At 36.4% G+C, this 18,096-nt stretch overlaps 1 protein-coding gene across 1 annotated transcript in view; it reads right to left on the bottom strand.

Moving 5' to 3' along the window:
* Positions 1-18,096, bottom strand: part of LOC123549763 (alpha-1-macroglobulin-like) — a 644,650-nt gene that overhangs the window by 531,308 nt on the left and 95,246 nt on the right. The window contains exons 15-16 of the mRNA XM_053546604.1: positions 16,393-16,590; positions 4,936-5,055 (exon numbers count right to left, since the gene is read on the bottom strand). Coding sequence (XP_053402579.1) covers positions 4,936-5,055; positions 16,393-16,590 — 318 coding nt within the window. The remainder of the gene's footprint in view (positions 1-4,935; positions 5,056-16,392; positions 16,591-18,096) is intronic.

Here is an 18,096-nt window from a genome sequence, read left to right as displayed (position 1 = left end):
CCATTGAAAAGTATGGCCTCTAGGGAGGTCACAAGGTTTTTCTATTTTTAGACCTACTGACCTAGTTTTTGATCGCAGTTGACCCAGTTTCGAACTTGACCTAGATATCATCAAGATAAACATTCTGACCAACTTTCATAAAGATCCCATGAAAAATGTGACCTCTAGAGTGGTCACAAGCAAAAATTTACTCACGCACGGACGACGGATGCTGTGCGATCACAAAAGCTCACATTGTCACTTTGTGACATGAGCTAAAAAGCACTTACTGTAGCTGATACCATGCTATTCACATAATTCTGCTGTGCTCAGCATGGTCCAGAATTTCAAACTAAACAACCATTTTGCCCCCAAAACTGGTGCAGCTATTTTATTCACAAATCATGAAATTCAAGTTTCTCCAGTGAATAGAAAGTGAATTAATGATACAATATTTAAAATACCAAGTCCTGCGGTGAATAAGAAGTGAACACTGGAGTCTGCGGTGAATAGAATGTTAAAAAAGAAATTTGATCGCCAATCATTCACTGGATGCGGTGAATGAACAGCGAACTGCTGTGGTGAATAGCTCCATTAACTTTTTTAACCCTTATCCTGCTGAATTTCTGTAATGAACTTAACCATCTTTCAATTTGGACTGTACCATTAACTGTTAAAAGGGGTGCTGACTGAATGGCGAACAGTGCAGATCATGATCAGACTGCATAGATGTGCAGGCTGATCATGATCTACACTGGCCGCAATGGCAGAATCAGTCGTGTCCAGCATTATAAGGGTTATACTGAATAATGTTGCGATCCTAAAATCAATTTTCCCAATTTTCCACTGCAGAATTCGTGCATATTTCTCACTACAAAAGGTAATAATATATAATTATCACAAATTAATGCTTTTTCAATATCCATTTTCTTACAACAGGATTTGTGACGTCAATATTTTTCCATCTTTGCATGCAAATTTCATATCCAGTGTGTCCTTAAATTGTGACATCATTTAAATACGTGTTTTCATCAAAGGTGATCTTTTCAATTTAACTCAAGCTACAGAACTTATTTGTGTGTGCGCATGTATGTGTGTTTTTGGGTTGAGCTTTTTTTAAACAATTTTTCAGTCATGTCAACAACAGTGTCTACTAACAGCAGTGAACACTACGCCCAACTTCACTGTGCTGCTTCACTGTAAAATTACGCTACAGATACATGACAAGATGTCTCTTCCAGTCACATTCTATCCTCTTAATGCTCAGAGCTAAGCGTGGAAGCTTCTAGAACCATTTTTCACATCTTTCATATGAGGCAGCCAGGAAGGGAACCAGCGACCTCCTGCACTTGAAACAGGTTCTCTACCATTACGCTACCGTGGCAGTAGAAAATAAACTGTTTCATTTATATTAGAAATAATTTATGCATAAGTGTGTTTTAACATGATGATCGGTTATACGTCTGGAGTAATAATTTCATATGATGTATAACTGCCCAAGTGTATAAATTGTGTCCAAGGACATTTTTGCTATAAATTATTTCGATTCTAATATATCTTTTATTGTAGATTAAGATAAAATATTATAGAACTATTTATTGGCGCATGTATGGTGCCAAATGGCAGGTCGTCGCACTCCTTTGTTTATACACGCCAGGACCGGAAATGGTAATACGCCTTGCGGAATAGTTCCATCAAGACGTAAAAGATGGCGAATTATTCTGCAAAGCTAATAACCAACTCCATTTGTGTGTGACTTAACTAGAGCTAACACTAAAGGTGATGAATGTACCTCTGCAGGCACTGACACAGTAGTGACAGTACATTGCAATTTGATGCACACAATGTAAAGTAATGAAAAACAAAGTCAATAACACTGCAAATTTTTTACTCGAAAGAACCTTACATGCACCATGCACAACTAGGGTCACTACTGATCACTTGTGTGAAGTTTCATTAAATTGTGTCAAGGGGCTGAGGAGATAATTATGGTGCGCACAAGATTGTGTGTACGGACAGGCAGATAGACAACCTGAAACCAGTATACCCCCCTAGTACAACTTCGTTGTGCGGGGGATACAACTAAGACAGTTATGCTATGTGACATTTCACTTAAACATGTTTTTAAGTAAAATAGTTGATCAAATTTGAAAAGTGTACATGATCCCAAAATATCACATTAATGTGACGTCAACATAATATTGTTGTTAAAGCATTGTTAGTCATATTTGAATAAACATTACTAAGTGTAAATGCAACTGTACGAGAAAGGAGTGCAATATATCTGCTGCAGAACTCGTGCATAATCCTTGATCTACAATGAATTCAATACACAAGACAGGATCTTTCTGAGATTTCCACTGTGAAATATTTTGTAATATTTATTTCTACTCACTAAAAGATGAAATAATTATCTTGTAAGGGAATCTAATACAATTTCTATGGGTTTTTCAATGAATGGAATCTGTTACTGATTTTGTTCCCATAACATTCCACACTAAAAATATACTTAATGAGGCTTATGAAAGTGATTTTTAAAATCTAAATTATGCACCATCATAATGGCAGTGTGAAGAGAAGTCAGTTCTTGTAAAAGAGATATATTCTTTAAAATTTAAATCATGTACCATCAAAATGACAGTATGATGAAAAGCCAATTCTTGTAAATCACAAATATAAATAATTGTTAAAAAAAAGCATTGTTACCAGAAACCATTATATTTGCGATACATAATTTAGATTGTTAAAAAATCACAAATATAATGGTTTCTGGTAACAATGCTTTTTTTTTTAACAATTTGCCCCCAGAAGGATGGTGTGTAGATAACCCAGTTCTTGTAACAGTTCTTTTTAATTCAAATTCTGGATGAACTATGGAAAATGAAAATATTTTGGGTCTAATGTAAATTGTGGTTTATCTCATTGGCATTTACATACAACTGAGCAATCACTGATTTCCATTTTTTATTTTCAGATATATTCACAACACAGCCTTGAAATGAGAAAGGAAGTACAGTCTAACCTGCATTAGTGGACACCTTTATATAGTGTGACCCTGTCTAAAATGGCCAGCCTAAGCTCCGATGGATAAAAATCCTTATGTAATGAACCTTTATAATTATAGTGTGAACCTGTCTAATGTGGTTAACGACTAGCAGATATGACCCAAATTTGCAATATAGCGGTCACTGCCAGACAGCAAATATTATGTTGTGTGAATTATATAAATATATCAAATATGCAAGTGAATAATTCATTAACTTTTAAATGTTTCTCTGATTTAAAAAATGTTTATTTTAATGTTTTAATTTGTATAGATATGCATATGAATATGTTTTAAACTTTTAAAATGTACCTGGTACTAACAGGATTCATAAAATATAGTTTTGTTCTGATTTTCGTTTACCTAATATCATGTTTGAAAATGAAAACCTGAACATTGTGGTCACCTGCCTATAGTGGTCATGACGGGCAATATTAATATGCACTTTCATTTAGACCCTTAGCTGACCGATACAGACAGGTTAGACTGTAAACTGATATATACAGGACACAAAATCCTTGAAGCTGGAAGGCAAATGCGGTGACAAAAAAAAGAGAGATTAATTTCACTGTCTGATCCTATGAAAGATGGTTTTCATTTTTTCATTCCCTTTAAGGTAAATAAGGAAATAAAAGTGCTAAACAAAGTCTTGAAGGAACTTAATCACTTTGCAGCTTACACCTATTTGTCCGTTACAGACAAATAAGGAAATGTCACATCGACATCTGTCCAGTAATCACATAGGATCATACATCTTATAAAATTGTAACATCAGGTCTGGGATTTGATGGATTTGCACTTGTGGCAGTCTGTATAAGAAACAGAAGCTGAGCACCTCTCAGTTGAGCAACTTCAAACTAACTGCAGCAATTAGGCACATTTTTTAACAATTAACAGCCAAGCATCATCATAATCAACTTAAGCACCTTTGCATCTTCTGAATAACTCCACCAGTTGAGCATCTTCAAACAAACTGCAGCAGTTTAGCACAATGTTAATTTATTGAAGCAGCTGAGCACTATCTAAATGAACATCAACAACTGAATATCATAATAATTAAGCTTAGCAGCTGAGTATCATATCTAAATAAACATTTATTTTTACATCCTCAAAGCAAGAAGTGGATAACTGCATTGACTTATAGAAGGACAAGTTTAGCAGTTTGGTACAGTCTAAATTTCTTAAAACAAACAAGCACCAGCTTTATCAACTGAACCAGCTGCACACAACTTTAATCAATTCCTGTAGCTTAGCACAATCTAAAGTAACTTTTGCAGCTGCGCACAATCAAAATTAATTTTAGCAGCTGAGTACCATTTTAATTTACTTTAGCAGCTGAGCACAATCTTAATTAAGCTTAGCTGCTAAGCACCATCTAAATTAACTTTAGCAGCTAAGCACAATCTTAATTAAGCTTAGCTGCTAAGCACCATCTAAATTAACTTTAGCAGATGAGCACAATCTAAATCTTCTTTAGCAGCTGAGCACAATCTTAATTAAATTTAGCAGCTCAGCACCATCTTAATTAACTTTAGCACCTGAGAACCATTTTTATTAACTTGCAGGTGAGCATCATCTAAATTACAAATAGCAGCTGAGTACCATCTAAATTAAGAATTGCAGCTGAGTACCATCTATATTAACTTTAACAGCTGATATCCATCTTAGCTAACATCAGCCACAGGATATTCATCTGCTGAATGCAAACTTCATGAACACCAGCAGCCGCCACAGTCATGAAGAACTCAAACAACCAACAAAGTTATGTAACCTTTTCGTCTGATATACAGTAAGCTCTTCATGAAAACAAATATTTTGTTTCAAGCAATCTCCACTGAGGGAAATAAGTAAATTGAATTCACTGAAATCCCACAGTGGGAATATTTATGAGGGCACTGTAAGAGAAAACTTACCTTGTTAGGAGTATACACCATCTCCACGGCAATGGTTTCCTTACTCCATGTGTAGTATTTTGCAACTTTTCCTCGAACATGCTGGCTTGATATATTTTCTTTTGTGTATTCAAAGTAAGCCTAAAATGAAAATGTAATTACTTTCTTAGTGTGTGTCACATTGTTTTACATCTTAATTTATCTTTCACTTATGTGAGGTTTTAAATTATAATGTGTTCATGTATCACAATTCAGACAAAATTACACTAATACTGAGGTCTTGTGGTAACTGTCCATTTTCGAGGAATGGATGAAGACCCTAGAAACAATGTGTCAGGCGCACATTGCCATCCAATCACCGACTTTATGCAAGCAGGCTTGATACAGTAGTTTCAGCTTGGTCATCATAATTCCAAAATTGAGCCGCACTATGAGAAAACCAACATAGTGGCTTTGCAACCTGCATGGATCCAGACCATCAGGATCCATGCTGTTCGCTAATGGTTTCTCTAATTGCAATAGGCTTTGAAAGCGGACAGCATGGATCCTGACCGCGGATGCGCAGGCTGGTCTGGATCCATGCTGGTCGCAAAGCCACTATGTTGGTTTTCTCATGGTGCGGCTCAAATAATTTGAGGCTCCCCGAGTAGTCTGAAATAATGCTACTAGTTCATGACCCTGATAGTACAGTACACATACAGCTCCCTACCTCATTATAATTAATATGACCTGTTAATTCATTTAATAGCTTTAATTTTTCAAAGAACTACTACAATGACCAATTACATAGGCAGTTATGAAAGCCATCAATTTTTCCCTTCCAGTTCTTCTAAAACTCCCTGACAATTTCTCAATGAGCTGTGCCATGAGAAAACCAACATAGTGCATTTGCGACCAGCATGGATCCAGACCAGCCTGCGCATGTGCTGTTCGCTAACAGTTTCACAAATTGCTATAGGCTTTGAAAGCGACCAGCCTGGATCCTGACCAGACTGCGCCAATGCGCAGGCTGGTCTGGATCCATGCTTGTCCTAAATGCACTACAGTCTAACCTATACTAATGGTCACCTCCGATTAGCAGTCACCTCCGTTCAGCGGCCATTTTATGACGCCCCTGACGGATTTTTCTCTATTTTATCACTTTATTCAGCGGCCACCGAAATTGCCTCCCAACCTCCGTATTTGACCCCTTTCAGCAGCCATTTTTCTTCCAAAACCAATTATTTTTAGGCAATAATCGCCGAAGATACCCCATTTTTGAGAAGCACGTGATTGCTAAGTTTCACATGACTTCACCACAAGAATGACAAAATGACATGAGCTTCTCAATTAAAACTGATAACCAAAGGTGTAATCCCCTTTTTGTTACGATCAAATGGCCAGTAATTATCGGCAATTAGCGTGTCACCTCGTGTTAGTTCTGTTGTTCACAGTTTGACCTCGGTTAAACATAATACTCGATAACTAATTAGTAGCGTTTGAAAAAAAATATAAACCACTCTATTTTTTATGGAACGTAACGGCAATCTTAGATTTAGCGTAGACAATAAGCGCAGAGAGTAGCTTCCCTTACCAAAAAGGCGAAAATTGTAAACAAACTTGTTTTGAAGTTGAAAAATTGTCTGTAACAATTTTTTGTAGCCAAAAAATCCTTGCCGGAGTTTTAGATTGCTAAGAAGACCATTCGTACTGCGAAGGCAAATGCACGTCATTGTATCCTGGTAAAATAATAATGGAAAATCCAAAAAGAAATGGGCCTTAAGGCTAAACTGGTCAGAAGTCTGAAAAATACATATACTGGCTGCATCTCCGATCAGCGGTCACCTGGCTTAAGCGGCCAAATTGTCTGCTTCCCTTGGCTGGCTGCTTAAGACAGGTTAGACTGTATATTGGTTTTCTCATGGCACGACTCAAATGTTCAACTTTGATCTTTTTTCCCTACACGGAAGTTATATTTCATTTTTTCCCACTTTTCAAGAGTCTGTGACAACCTTGCAAAGAATCTGATTAATCTTCATGTAAATCAGGTAAAAATGAAGTCTTCAGGGTGTTAACATGGTTTTTCCATTATTTGACTTGTTTAACCTTTAGCCTGCTCAATTTCTAAAATGGACTGGTCCATCATTCAATTTGGGCAGTACCACTCAATATTCAAAAGGGGTGATCACTGAATATTTACTGACTGAATAGCGAACAGTGCAGATCCGTGCAGGCTTGATCTTGGTCTACACTGGCCAGCAGGCTAAAGGTTAACTAGTTTCTGTTCTCAGATGGCCCGTTTTCAAACTTACCTAGATTTCATAGAGATACATAATCAAAGAGTTTTCATATTGATTAAAGAAAAACTGTTGCTTACAAATCGCCCACCTCTGCTAAGTTTGTTTATTTGTTTTGGGTTTAGAGCCGTTTTTTTTTTTTTCAGATACATACTGTCTTTTATCAAATCAACCCTTGAGAACATAGTAGGATCAAACACATGAGCCATAGATCCACAGACCTGCGCTCATCCTTTTGAGCACAGCTGGTCGGCTTACCTCTGTTAAGAGTTCACTCAGATCAAACAACCTTCCTCAAGTTATTGAGCAGAAATCAGTTTTCTAATTTAGAAACAGAGATATTATCACTGATTCCTGTGACCAGATGCATGCCTCAGTCTTGGATGAAAACTGTTCGACTTAGAGGGCGGACAAGGCTAAATTCGCAGTTTTTCTAGTACTTCAAGGGCCATAATCCAAGAGTGCCTGTGGCAATTTGGCTGATTATTGAACTTAGCTGAGATATTATGCCCACAAACATTATCAGCAAGTTTGGTGAAGATTGGATGAAAACTGTTCGACTTAGAGAGCAGACAAGGCTAAATTCACAGTTTTTTGAGTAATTAAAGGGCCATAATCCAAGAGTGCCTGGGGCGATTTGGCTGATTATTCAACTTTGCTGAGATATTATGTCCACAAACGTTGTCAGCAAGTTTGGTGAAGATTGGATGAAAACTGTTCAACTTAGAGAGCAGACAAGGCTAAATTCGCAGTTTTTTGAGTAATTAAATGGCCATAATCCAAGAGTGCCTGGGGCGATTTGGCTGGTTATTAAACTTTGCCGAGATATTGTGTCCACAAACATTGTCAGCAATTTTGGTGAAGATCGGATGAAAACTGTTAGACTTAGAGAGCGGACATGCTTTTGGGTCCATGGGTGTTCACATAATATGCCTCACTCTTTCAGAGAGGGGCATATAATAATTACATTTATAGTTGTACTAAGAACTATAACTCTTGTGTTCTTCAGGCAATCTTACTTATTTACTTCTTTCTATTATTTTACTTGGTTGCGTTCTATGCTTCCAAAGGATCTTCTTACAGATCTTATTATTTAAACTTATAGGACCCATTTCTCTATAGAAGATATCAGTCCCATCAAGTTTTATTCAAATACTCAATACCACATCATAGATATGGCTTAAGGAACGATGGACAACACTAAAATCAAATTTATATGCCTTTGGTGCAAGCTATTTAAAAGACTGAGATAAAGATATTATGTTAGTTTCCTTGAGCTGACCTTGACCTCAACAGACATTTTAAGTCTAAATCAATAAGGTATTATGGTATATCCTTTGGTCATTGATTGTCAAGGTTGTCCTGTTCCCCTCACCACAACAGAAGAAGAATATGGCTGTTTTCTTGTTATGTGATTATTAAACTTGACCAAGATCTTAACTTCAATGCATTAACACTAGAACTATGATAGATGTCAGAAAATGGACAGATGCAGACAGATGTGCATAGAGAATGATCACAAAAACTAACCCAAAGACTAAACAGAGTGCTCAGGAGAGCTAGAAAAAAAACTAATCGGTATTATGAACATATAAAAAATTATAAAAAAAAACAAAAAAAACCATAATTATTTACCTAAACAATTAATCTAAATTTCAAAGAAATATATCAAGCTGTGTGATATTTTTTCAATTTCATTTAATATTGCTTGACTGCTTGATTTATTCTCAATCAGTTACATAATCTACTAATGTGATGAATTACACCCCTGGGCATTGCCGCTTCAAGGGTGCACTTCACTGCGAATTAATTTATCACTAAAAAAATCTTGAAGCTTTTTTAACTATCAATTGTTATTGCTTGACATTTAATTATGAAGGTAGCTCTACATACATAATTTATTTATACATTTATTAAAGTTAAAAGCATTCTGATGAGGATTTCCTACATTTGAAGTGAATATGTAAAGATAAAATATTTTACAGGAACATGGGCACGGGATGTCATACAGCTAGGACGTTACCCTGGTGAAACAGGACTTTCCCTCTCTGAAAAATATTCAACATAGAGACAGATTTCCTGGGAAATATTCCCAAACTGTGAGGAGGGATTTCACAGGAAAAATGTCCTGTTTCACCTGTTCCCTGGATTTATGTTGCACATTTTCGAGAATATGACTTGTTTCAATTTTACAACTTTTTTTGGTAAAAGTGGAACAGCCCTCTGTCACTGTACATTAAAGGCTCGTAACACCTTTGTTTAAAATATGGCTGCCACATTTTCCGTTATGATCACAAAATACATTTATTTCTCGTTAAATCCTATTTCTGATAATTACTTCCATTAACATTTGTCAAAGGTTTGAATACTGCTGAATATACTTGAATGTTTTATTGAATCCATTGTTTTTTATTACCTCCCTCCATGGCTTTAACTATATTCCATTTTTTTTTTTATTTTTTTTTTATTTTTTTTTTTTTTGATTTAACGTCGTACCAACACATGATAGGTCATATGGCGACTTTCCAGCTTTAATGGTGGAGGAAGACCCCAGGTGCCCCTCCGTGCATTATATCATCACGAGCAGGCACCTGGGTAGAACCACCAACCTTCCGTAAGCCAGCTGGATGGCTTCCTCACATGAAGAATTCAACGCCCCGAGTGAGGCTTGAACCCACATCGGTAAGGGGCAAGTGATTTCAAGTCAGCGATCTTAACCACTCGGCCACGGAGGCCCCTTCTATAATATTCATGTGCAATATTAAAAGTAGTGTTTTTCTAACAATGTAAGTACACAGAACATCTATTTGAAAAGCTGTTTCATCTGTTTTAAGATAAAACTTTTAAGCATTATGGACCTTTAACCTTTAGCTTGCTGGTGGCAAGTGATTCTGCCTTTGCGACCAGTGAAGACCAAGATCAGCCTGCACTTCCGTGCAGTCTGATCATGGTCTGCACCATTCGCTATTCAGTTAGTAAATTTTCAGTAAACACCCCTTCAAATGATAAATGGTACTGCCCAAATTGAATGATGGACCAGTTCATTATAGAACTTTAGCAGGGTAAAGGTTAAGGATATCAAATATATCTGAAGGTAGTTAGCAAAATTCTATGGCAGGGCTTTCTTAAGCAGGGAGGAATTGATCATCACTGTCAAAAACAGTTGATTCAATCAACCCTTAGTTTTGGCTTTAAACAAGAGGGTCATGATGACCCTGGATTGCTCACCTGAGTAATATGAGCCACATGTTTCAAATGGCAAACTGATGCTAAAATATTAAGAAGGTAGGTCAGTAGGTCATAATCATGGTAATTGAAAGTCAGTTTTAATATCGGTGTGTAAAACTGTACATGTCATCCAAATTTCAAGGCTGTATCTTAAACAAGAGGGCCATGAAGGCCCTGTATCGCTCACCTGACCTATTGACCTAAAGATCATCAAGATAGTTTCATTAAGATATGGTCATAAATGTGGCCTTTAAAGTGTTAACTTTTTCTCAGATTTGACCTGGTGACCTAGTTTTTGACCCCACATGACCCAGATTCGAACTTGACCTAAAGATCATCAAGATTAACAGTCTGACTAAGTTTCATGAAGATACAGTCATAAATGTGGCCTCTAGAGTCTTAACAAGCTTTTCCTTTGATCTGACCTGGTGACCTGGTTTTTGACTCCACCCAACCCAGATTTGATCTTGACCTTTAGATCATCAAAATTAACATTCTGACCAAATTTCATTAAGATATGGTCATAAATGCGGCCTCTAGAGTGTTAACTAGCTTTTCTTTTGATTTGATCTGGTGACCTAGTTTTTGACCCTACATGACCCAAGTTCAAGCTGTAATTTGAGATCATCATGATTAACATTCTGACCAAGTTTCATGAAGATACAGTCATGAATGTGGCCTCTACAGTGTTAACAAGCTTTTCCTTTGATTTGCCCTGGTGACCTAGTTTTTGACCCCTGATGACCCAATATCAAATTCATCCAAGATTTTACTGAGGGTAACATTCTGACCAAGTTTCATTAAAATTGGGCCAAAATTGTGACCTCTAGAGTGTTAACAAGCTTATTCTTTGATTTGACCTGGTGACCTAGTTTTTAACCCAAGATGACCCAATATCAAACTTGTCCAAGATTTTATTGAGGGTGACATTCTGACCAAGTTCCATTAAGATTGGATCAAAACTGTGACCTCAAGAGTGCTAACAAGCTTTATCTTTGATTTGACCCGGTGACCTAGTTTTTGACCCCAGATGACCCAATATCAAACTCATCCAAGATTTTATTGAGGGCAACATTCTGGCTAAGTTTCAGTAAGATTGGGCCAAAATTGTGACCTCTAGAGTGTTAACAAGCTTTTCCTTTGATTTGACCTGGTGACCTAGTTTTTGACCCCAGATGACCCAATATCGAACTCGTCCAAGATTTTATTGAGGCAAAACAATCTGACTAAGTTTCATTAAGATTGGGTCAAAATTGTGACATCTAGAGTGTTAACAGTCAAATTGTTGACGAAGGACGACTGATGACGGACGACGGACACAGGGCGATCACAAAAGCTCACCTTGAGCACTTCGTGCTCAGGTGAGCTAAAAACAAGGAAGTAGGTCAGTAGGTCAAGGTCACAGTCAAGTGATCCCTAATCGCTTGAGGCCATCAGGTAATTATAATTAAACAGTCTACGAAATATAATCTGATAATTTTTGAAGTATTTTTTTCCTATTTAACTCATAATTATGACAACTGACCCTCAGGGTGGGGTCTCTTTTCACCCCAGGGGCACAATTTGAACAAACTTGTTAGAGATCCCCCAGGGAATGCTACATACCAAATATCAAAGGCCCAGGCCTTGAACTTTCAGACTAGAAGATCTTTTTTTTTTCTATATAAGTCTATGTTAAACTTGGTTCCCCCAGGGCAGGGCTTCTTTTCATCCTAGGGACATAATTTGAACACTTTTGGTAGAGAAACACTAGGAAAGGCAACAAACTTAATATCAAAAGCCTAGGTCTTGCAGTTTCAGGAAAGAAGATTTTTAAGGGTTTTTTCCTATATAAGTCTATGTAAAACATGAGACCCCCCTGGGCAGGGCCTCTTTTCACCCCTTGGGCATAATTTGAACAATTTTGGTAGAGGACCACAAGGCAATGCTACATACAAAATATCAAAGGCCTAGGTCTAGTGGTTTTAGACAAGAAGATTTTTAAAGATTTTTACTATATAAGTCTATGTAAAACTTGTGACCCCCAGGGTGGGGCCTCTTTTCACCCCTGGGGCACAATTTGAAGAACCTTGATAGAGGACCATAAGATGATCTCACATGCCAAATATCAAGGCTATATGCCTTGCAGTTTTGGACAAGAAGATTTTTAAAGTTTTTCCTTTCGTTTGCCATGGTAACCAGAGTTCTGCATGGAATTAAATTATTTGAAAAAATTTGAAAGGGGACCACCCAAGGACCATTCCTGTGAAGTGTGGTGTAATTCTGCCCAGTGGTTTTCAAGAAGAAGATTATTTAGACTTTTATGTTGACGGATGCACGACGCACGACGGACATTGAGCGGTCACAAAAGCTCACAATGAGCCTTTGGCTCAGGTGAGCTAAAAACTAGAAAGTTATGGGTTCACATAATGTGAAACTTTGGGCTCAAACAATCCAAACATGGCGGGTTAAAACAATCCAATCAAAGGCCTGAAGGGCCTGAGAGTCGGCTAATGATTGATGTACTGGTAGTATAGTCTACCAGTTTCAGTTTGGTTTTAGTTTTTTTCCCCAACTGAACAGAGATTTTGTTACAATAGATGAAATGGACATTCAATTGATGCCTAGTAAAACTTTGATTGACATTATACAAGTATTTAAACCCAATATATTTCTCTAAAATTGAAGAGTGGTTCGCAAAAATAAAAATGTTGAAAGTACAAACTACAATTTGACAGGTGACACTAAGATACTGCCCATGACTATAAATATTTTTCCAGTAAACATTTGCCTCCGGAATTACCAAAACAGGCAATTATCGGCTGGTATATATTCGCGCATGATAAAATTTGAATATGAAAATTTATATATTGAAATTTTATAGCGCGGATTGCCACATACAATTTGTAACGGATGGACGAAAGAACTGTTCAGATATTTTACAGATAAGGGGCCTGGCAATAACCGTGTCACACGCTAGGTATTGTTCAATCATATTATAAGGATGTGAATTTAAAGTATACTTACTTTTGCGTTTAAAGATATGTAAATGTTGCTGAGTGTCAATATATAGTGTCATGAATGTTTACACTGACAGGAAAAGTGCGCATTCGAAACTAAGAGAAGTTACTTGGACTAGCTACCAATTTCGGAAAAGATAACCAATATTAATAAATGCAGTTCTTTTTTAGTTAAAACCATCATTTATTCTATTTCAGACCTGTTAACCCCTTAAAAACCATGTCAGTAGTCCCCAAGTCTATGTACTTTCAATTATCCGTTTTGATTCATGTAGACAGACAGGCCCAGACTGGGCTGAAAAAATGTTTGAGCAATTTTTACGTGGTCGGTAGCAGGGTGGGTTTGGGGAGGGGTGTTCCTTCCCGCTTTGAACTGCAGTCAGATTTTGAAATGGGCATTGTGGCAGGTAGTAAAAGGGCAAATGTATCAAACTGTAAAGTGGCAATATGGGGGGAGGGTGTGGGAGGATACCCCCTCCTGCAATTAGGGTCTGGGGTATCACCACAAGGAAATTTTTGAAAATGTAGACCCTTGATACAGCCTTTGGTGCGATTTCTAACTGAAAATTTTATGTTTCAATTTCTAAATATTACCTCTAGATTCTTTTTAGTATTACAATATTCAAAGTATGAATGACCTCTCACTTCATATTTTTACTTTCAGGTCATGCCTCAGCACTAGAATATAAGTCTGATATTGATTCTATGTATGTATTATAAAAATAAATTCTAGAATCATTTCTGTTACAATAATATCTATCATGTCTCTTACTTTAATGTTTAAATTTCATAACACAGCTCGATATTTACCCAAAATATTATATCCGGATATGATTACACTTTCTTTTATACCGCCAAAATCTCCAGTTTCAACAATATGTTTTACATATTACAAATTGTGATGATATGAAGACAGTTTAGCAGCAATTGGCCGTATCTGACATTGAAGTTTACGGTGAATTATTTAAATCATTTCATAAAAAAAATTGTTTCATTTCGTCAAAGCACTCTAACATAGACGATTACTTTCGATTTCAAAAACTACAAGAAAATACAATTTAATGTTTCGCCCGATTTGTTTATTTCTCGAAAAATAAGAAATAAAATCATTTTTAAATCAGTAGTTATTAAACAAATCAGTAAGAGCTCTTTCTCGGGATAATTTATCCGCTTACTGACTGCAAAAATCAAGCCATGTGTCATCATGAAAAGCAGAATGGGTGACGGTTTCATTTTTTTGCGAACCTGAATCGTAAGCAAATTATCCAAACCAGTCAAAATTCCTGAAAGGTTACGATCCAGATTCTTTCTAGTATTACAATATCCAAAGTATGACTGTCACTTCATCTTTTTACTTTCAGATCATGCCTCAGGACTAGAATACCAGTCTGACATAGATTATATGTAGGTGTTATAAAAATAAATTCTAGAATCATTTCTGTTACAATAATATCTATCATGTATGTTACATGAATGTTAAAATTTCATAACACAGCTCGATATTTACCCAAAATATTATATCCGGATACGATTACACTTTTCTCCATTTTCAACAATATATTTTACAAATTGTGATGATACGAAGACATTTAGCAGCAGTTGGCAGTATCTGACATTGAAGTTTACGGTTAAATTACCTCTTATTTAAATCTTTTCATAAAAAAGTTGTTTCGTTTCGTGAAAGCAGCCAAACATGATAGACGATCTACTTTCTATTTCAAAAACTACAAGAAAATACAATTTAATGTTTCGCTGATTTGTTTATTTCTCGAAAAATAATAATTGAAATCATTTTTAATATCTGTAGTAACTAAACAAACCAGTAAGAGCTTCTTCTTCCGATAATTTATCCATTTACTGACTGCAAAATTCATGTGTGTGTGTAGAAACCCACGCAAAGTTTATAGAAATCATACGATGCGTGTATACGTTCAATGTGGGAGAATTAAGGCTGATCGGGATCGGCTATGTTACCTAACGCATCCAGACGATTCAGATTTTGTTTTTAAAAAAGCATTGTGTGCATTTCTGTAATTTTATATACGTTTTTATACGCTTAGAAATTATTAGACATGCGTATTTGCATTATTTCTAAACGGAATTTAAGCTAATACGCATCTTATCTGGAGCCCTGTGGAACTATTTTTTGTCTTTCACTGGATGTTACGCAAGCTTTGTAAGCCTGCGCAATTCATAAAATGCACATTTATGCTTAATGAGTTACATTCGAGTATTGCACAATTACAAGTCATAAATATGACAGATTACATCGTATATTGGTCATAGCAAAGGGAATTCACACAACTTAACTTCATTCATGCAGTGAACTGTTTGAAGTTTGAGAAATCTAATGGAACTACATCCCTTCACTGTGTTATTTGGTCCATTTAGACTTAGAGAATGCTGGATAGCAAGGACTCGTCAAAACGATTTCATCGTTTACCCGACTCAAAAATTATACATTAAAGTAACTTATTACTTAGGGGTTCAAACAATGCAAATATTATGGGTTTCAACAGCCCTGAAATTGTTGATTCAAACAACCTTGAAGTTGCACATTTGAGTAACATAGACTCAAACCTGAAAATGAGAGTTTAAACTCTACCAAGGTTAACCTTCTCATCAGATATTATTACTTTGTTTTCCTAAGAAACAGATTCTTGAATGACTTCACAAGCTTCAGAGCTTAAATAAAGAACTATAATCTGAGCCGCGCCATGAGAAAATCAACATAGTGGCTTTGCGACCAGCATGGATCCAGACCAGCCTGCGCATCTGCGCAGTCTGGTCAGGATCCATGCTGCTGTTCGCTATTGGTTTCTCTCACTGCAATAGGCTTTGAAAGTGAACAGCATGGATCCTGACCAGACTGCGCGGATGCGCAGGCTGGTCTGGATCCATGCTGGTCGCAAAGCCACTATGTTGATTTTCTCATGGCGCGGCTTAATTCTGTTTTTAATACACTCTAAAATTACCTCCACTTCATTGCTATACAGAGATGTGTCTGACGTATTCAGCTTGACGGTGACTGACATCGGATTCATGCTTACTGGTGTACTAGAGAAGTCTTTGTCATCACGTGCTTTATAGTACAATGTGTAGTGTGACAGATCACTTGAGCCCTCTCCGTCCCAATCACCAAGGCTGCCACCCTGAGGATTTGTCAATTCAACCTGAAAAACAGGAATAAGTGCTCTCTGGACTTTTCACTATAAAATATCAAATACGACTCCAGATCCTGGCTAAAAAATGATTTTCTTCAAAATTGAAATTTGGTCATATTATGAACATTGGAACATGAGTTTCTATGTCTAAACTATTTTCAAAAAGCTTAATCAATGAAAACAAAAATGTCAGGAATCAAACCTGGGTTGCCTCAGCCATAAAAAGTTTCCTACCATCTTGACCAAGACACCACTGAAGAGGTACGAACATTTCTATAAAGCTTTATAATTAAGGCATTTTATCTTTGGTACCCTATGACAAAAGTTTTTCAATTTTGAACTGAAAAAATGGTAAAAACAACTAATTCTCATGTGTTTCCAAAACATACAATCTGTGTGTAAATAAGTTTCAAAGTCTTCTGAAGAAATATAGATATAATTTCCCTGTATCTTAAATTTTGTCTATTTATTAATTGTTGTACAATTTGGAGGTCTGAGTCCCTATAAAATTGTATTTTTTTTTAAACAAACGTTTCCAATGAAGTATTTGCTGTTTTAATTAAAAGTGTCACACATGCCACATGCTTAAAAATTCAGAAAAAAATATGCAGTTATGTTTATGAAGATATAAATTTTACATTCGATATCAACTGAAAACATGAACAATTTTTTATGACTAAATCATGAAATAAAGCATGTTCTTATTTTCAATACAGTAAATCCTTTGATAGTAACACTTCAATAAGGAAGTGACCTCCCTCTAATATAAGCAGGCATTTTACTTTCAAGTAAGACCATATAGAGCAGATTCAGCGGTCCAGTGGTAACACTGTCAGACTATGAAACCAGGGGCCATGAGTTCAAGCCCCCACTCATCTAACTAAAAATTACTAACATTGGGATAAGAGTCCAGTGTATTGGCACGCTAAAGAACCAGGAAAGCTTCTGAAATTGGAGCATCTTCTGTATATTACACTATCCTCCTATTAACACCACTAACAGTATTCTGAAGGAGTTGCCCATATGGGTAACCAATGGTGACTATAAATTAGCTTACATACAGACAACAAACAAGTGAGACCAACCTAAGTCCATCTCCCAAGAACAATAACCTCTGTGCAACAAGTTATTTCAGATGGTGCTAAGGGGTGTGAGAGGTGTTGCACATTTCGTTACCACTCATGAACAGACTTCATGAAACTGAGTCTGTTAACTTTTGCTAGGTGTCCCATTTCCCTGGCATAGGACCTTCTTCAACTTGTGCAGCAGACGTAAAAAAAGTATTCCCACCCTTTCTTATCAGATTTAAGCTAAACTAGAGGTATTACCCATTTCATTAACCCCGCCCCCTCCATAAACAAACACAATTGAACTGTGTCTCCTGTTGTGTTCTATGCTTCCAAAGGATCTTCTTCAATATTCTATCATTTCCAGTGGTGCTGCTCTACATGAGTTGCACTGTATTTCATATCAAAATTTAATTTCCATTAGAGCTGCAGTAATCAATTAATTTTA

Source organism: Mercenaria mercenaria, chromosome 6, assembly GCF_021730395.1.
Source record: "Mercenaria mercenaria strain notata chromosome 6, MADL_Memer_1, whole genome shotgun sequence".
NCBI lineage: Eukaryota > Metazoa > Mollusca > Bivalvia > Venerida > Veneridae > Mercenaria > Mercenaria mercenaria.
This window is presented reverse-complemented; position numbering and strand designations above follow the sequence as displayed.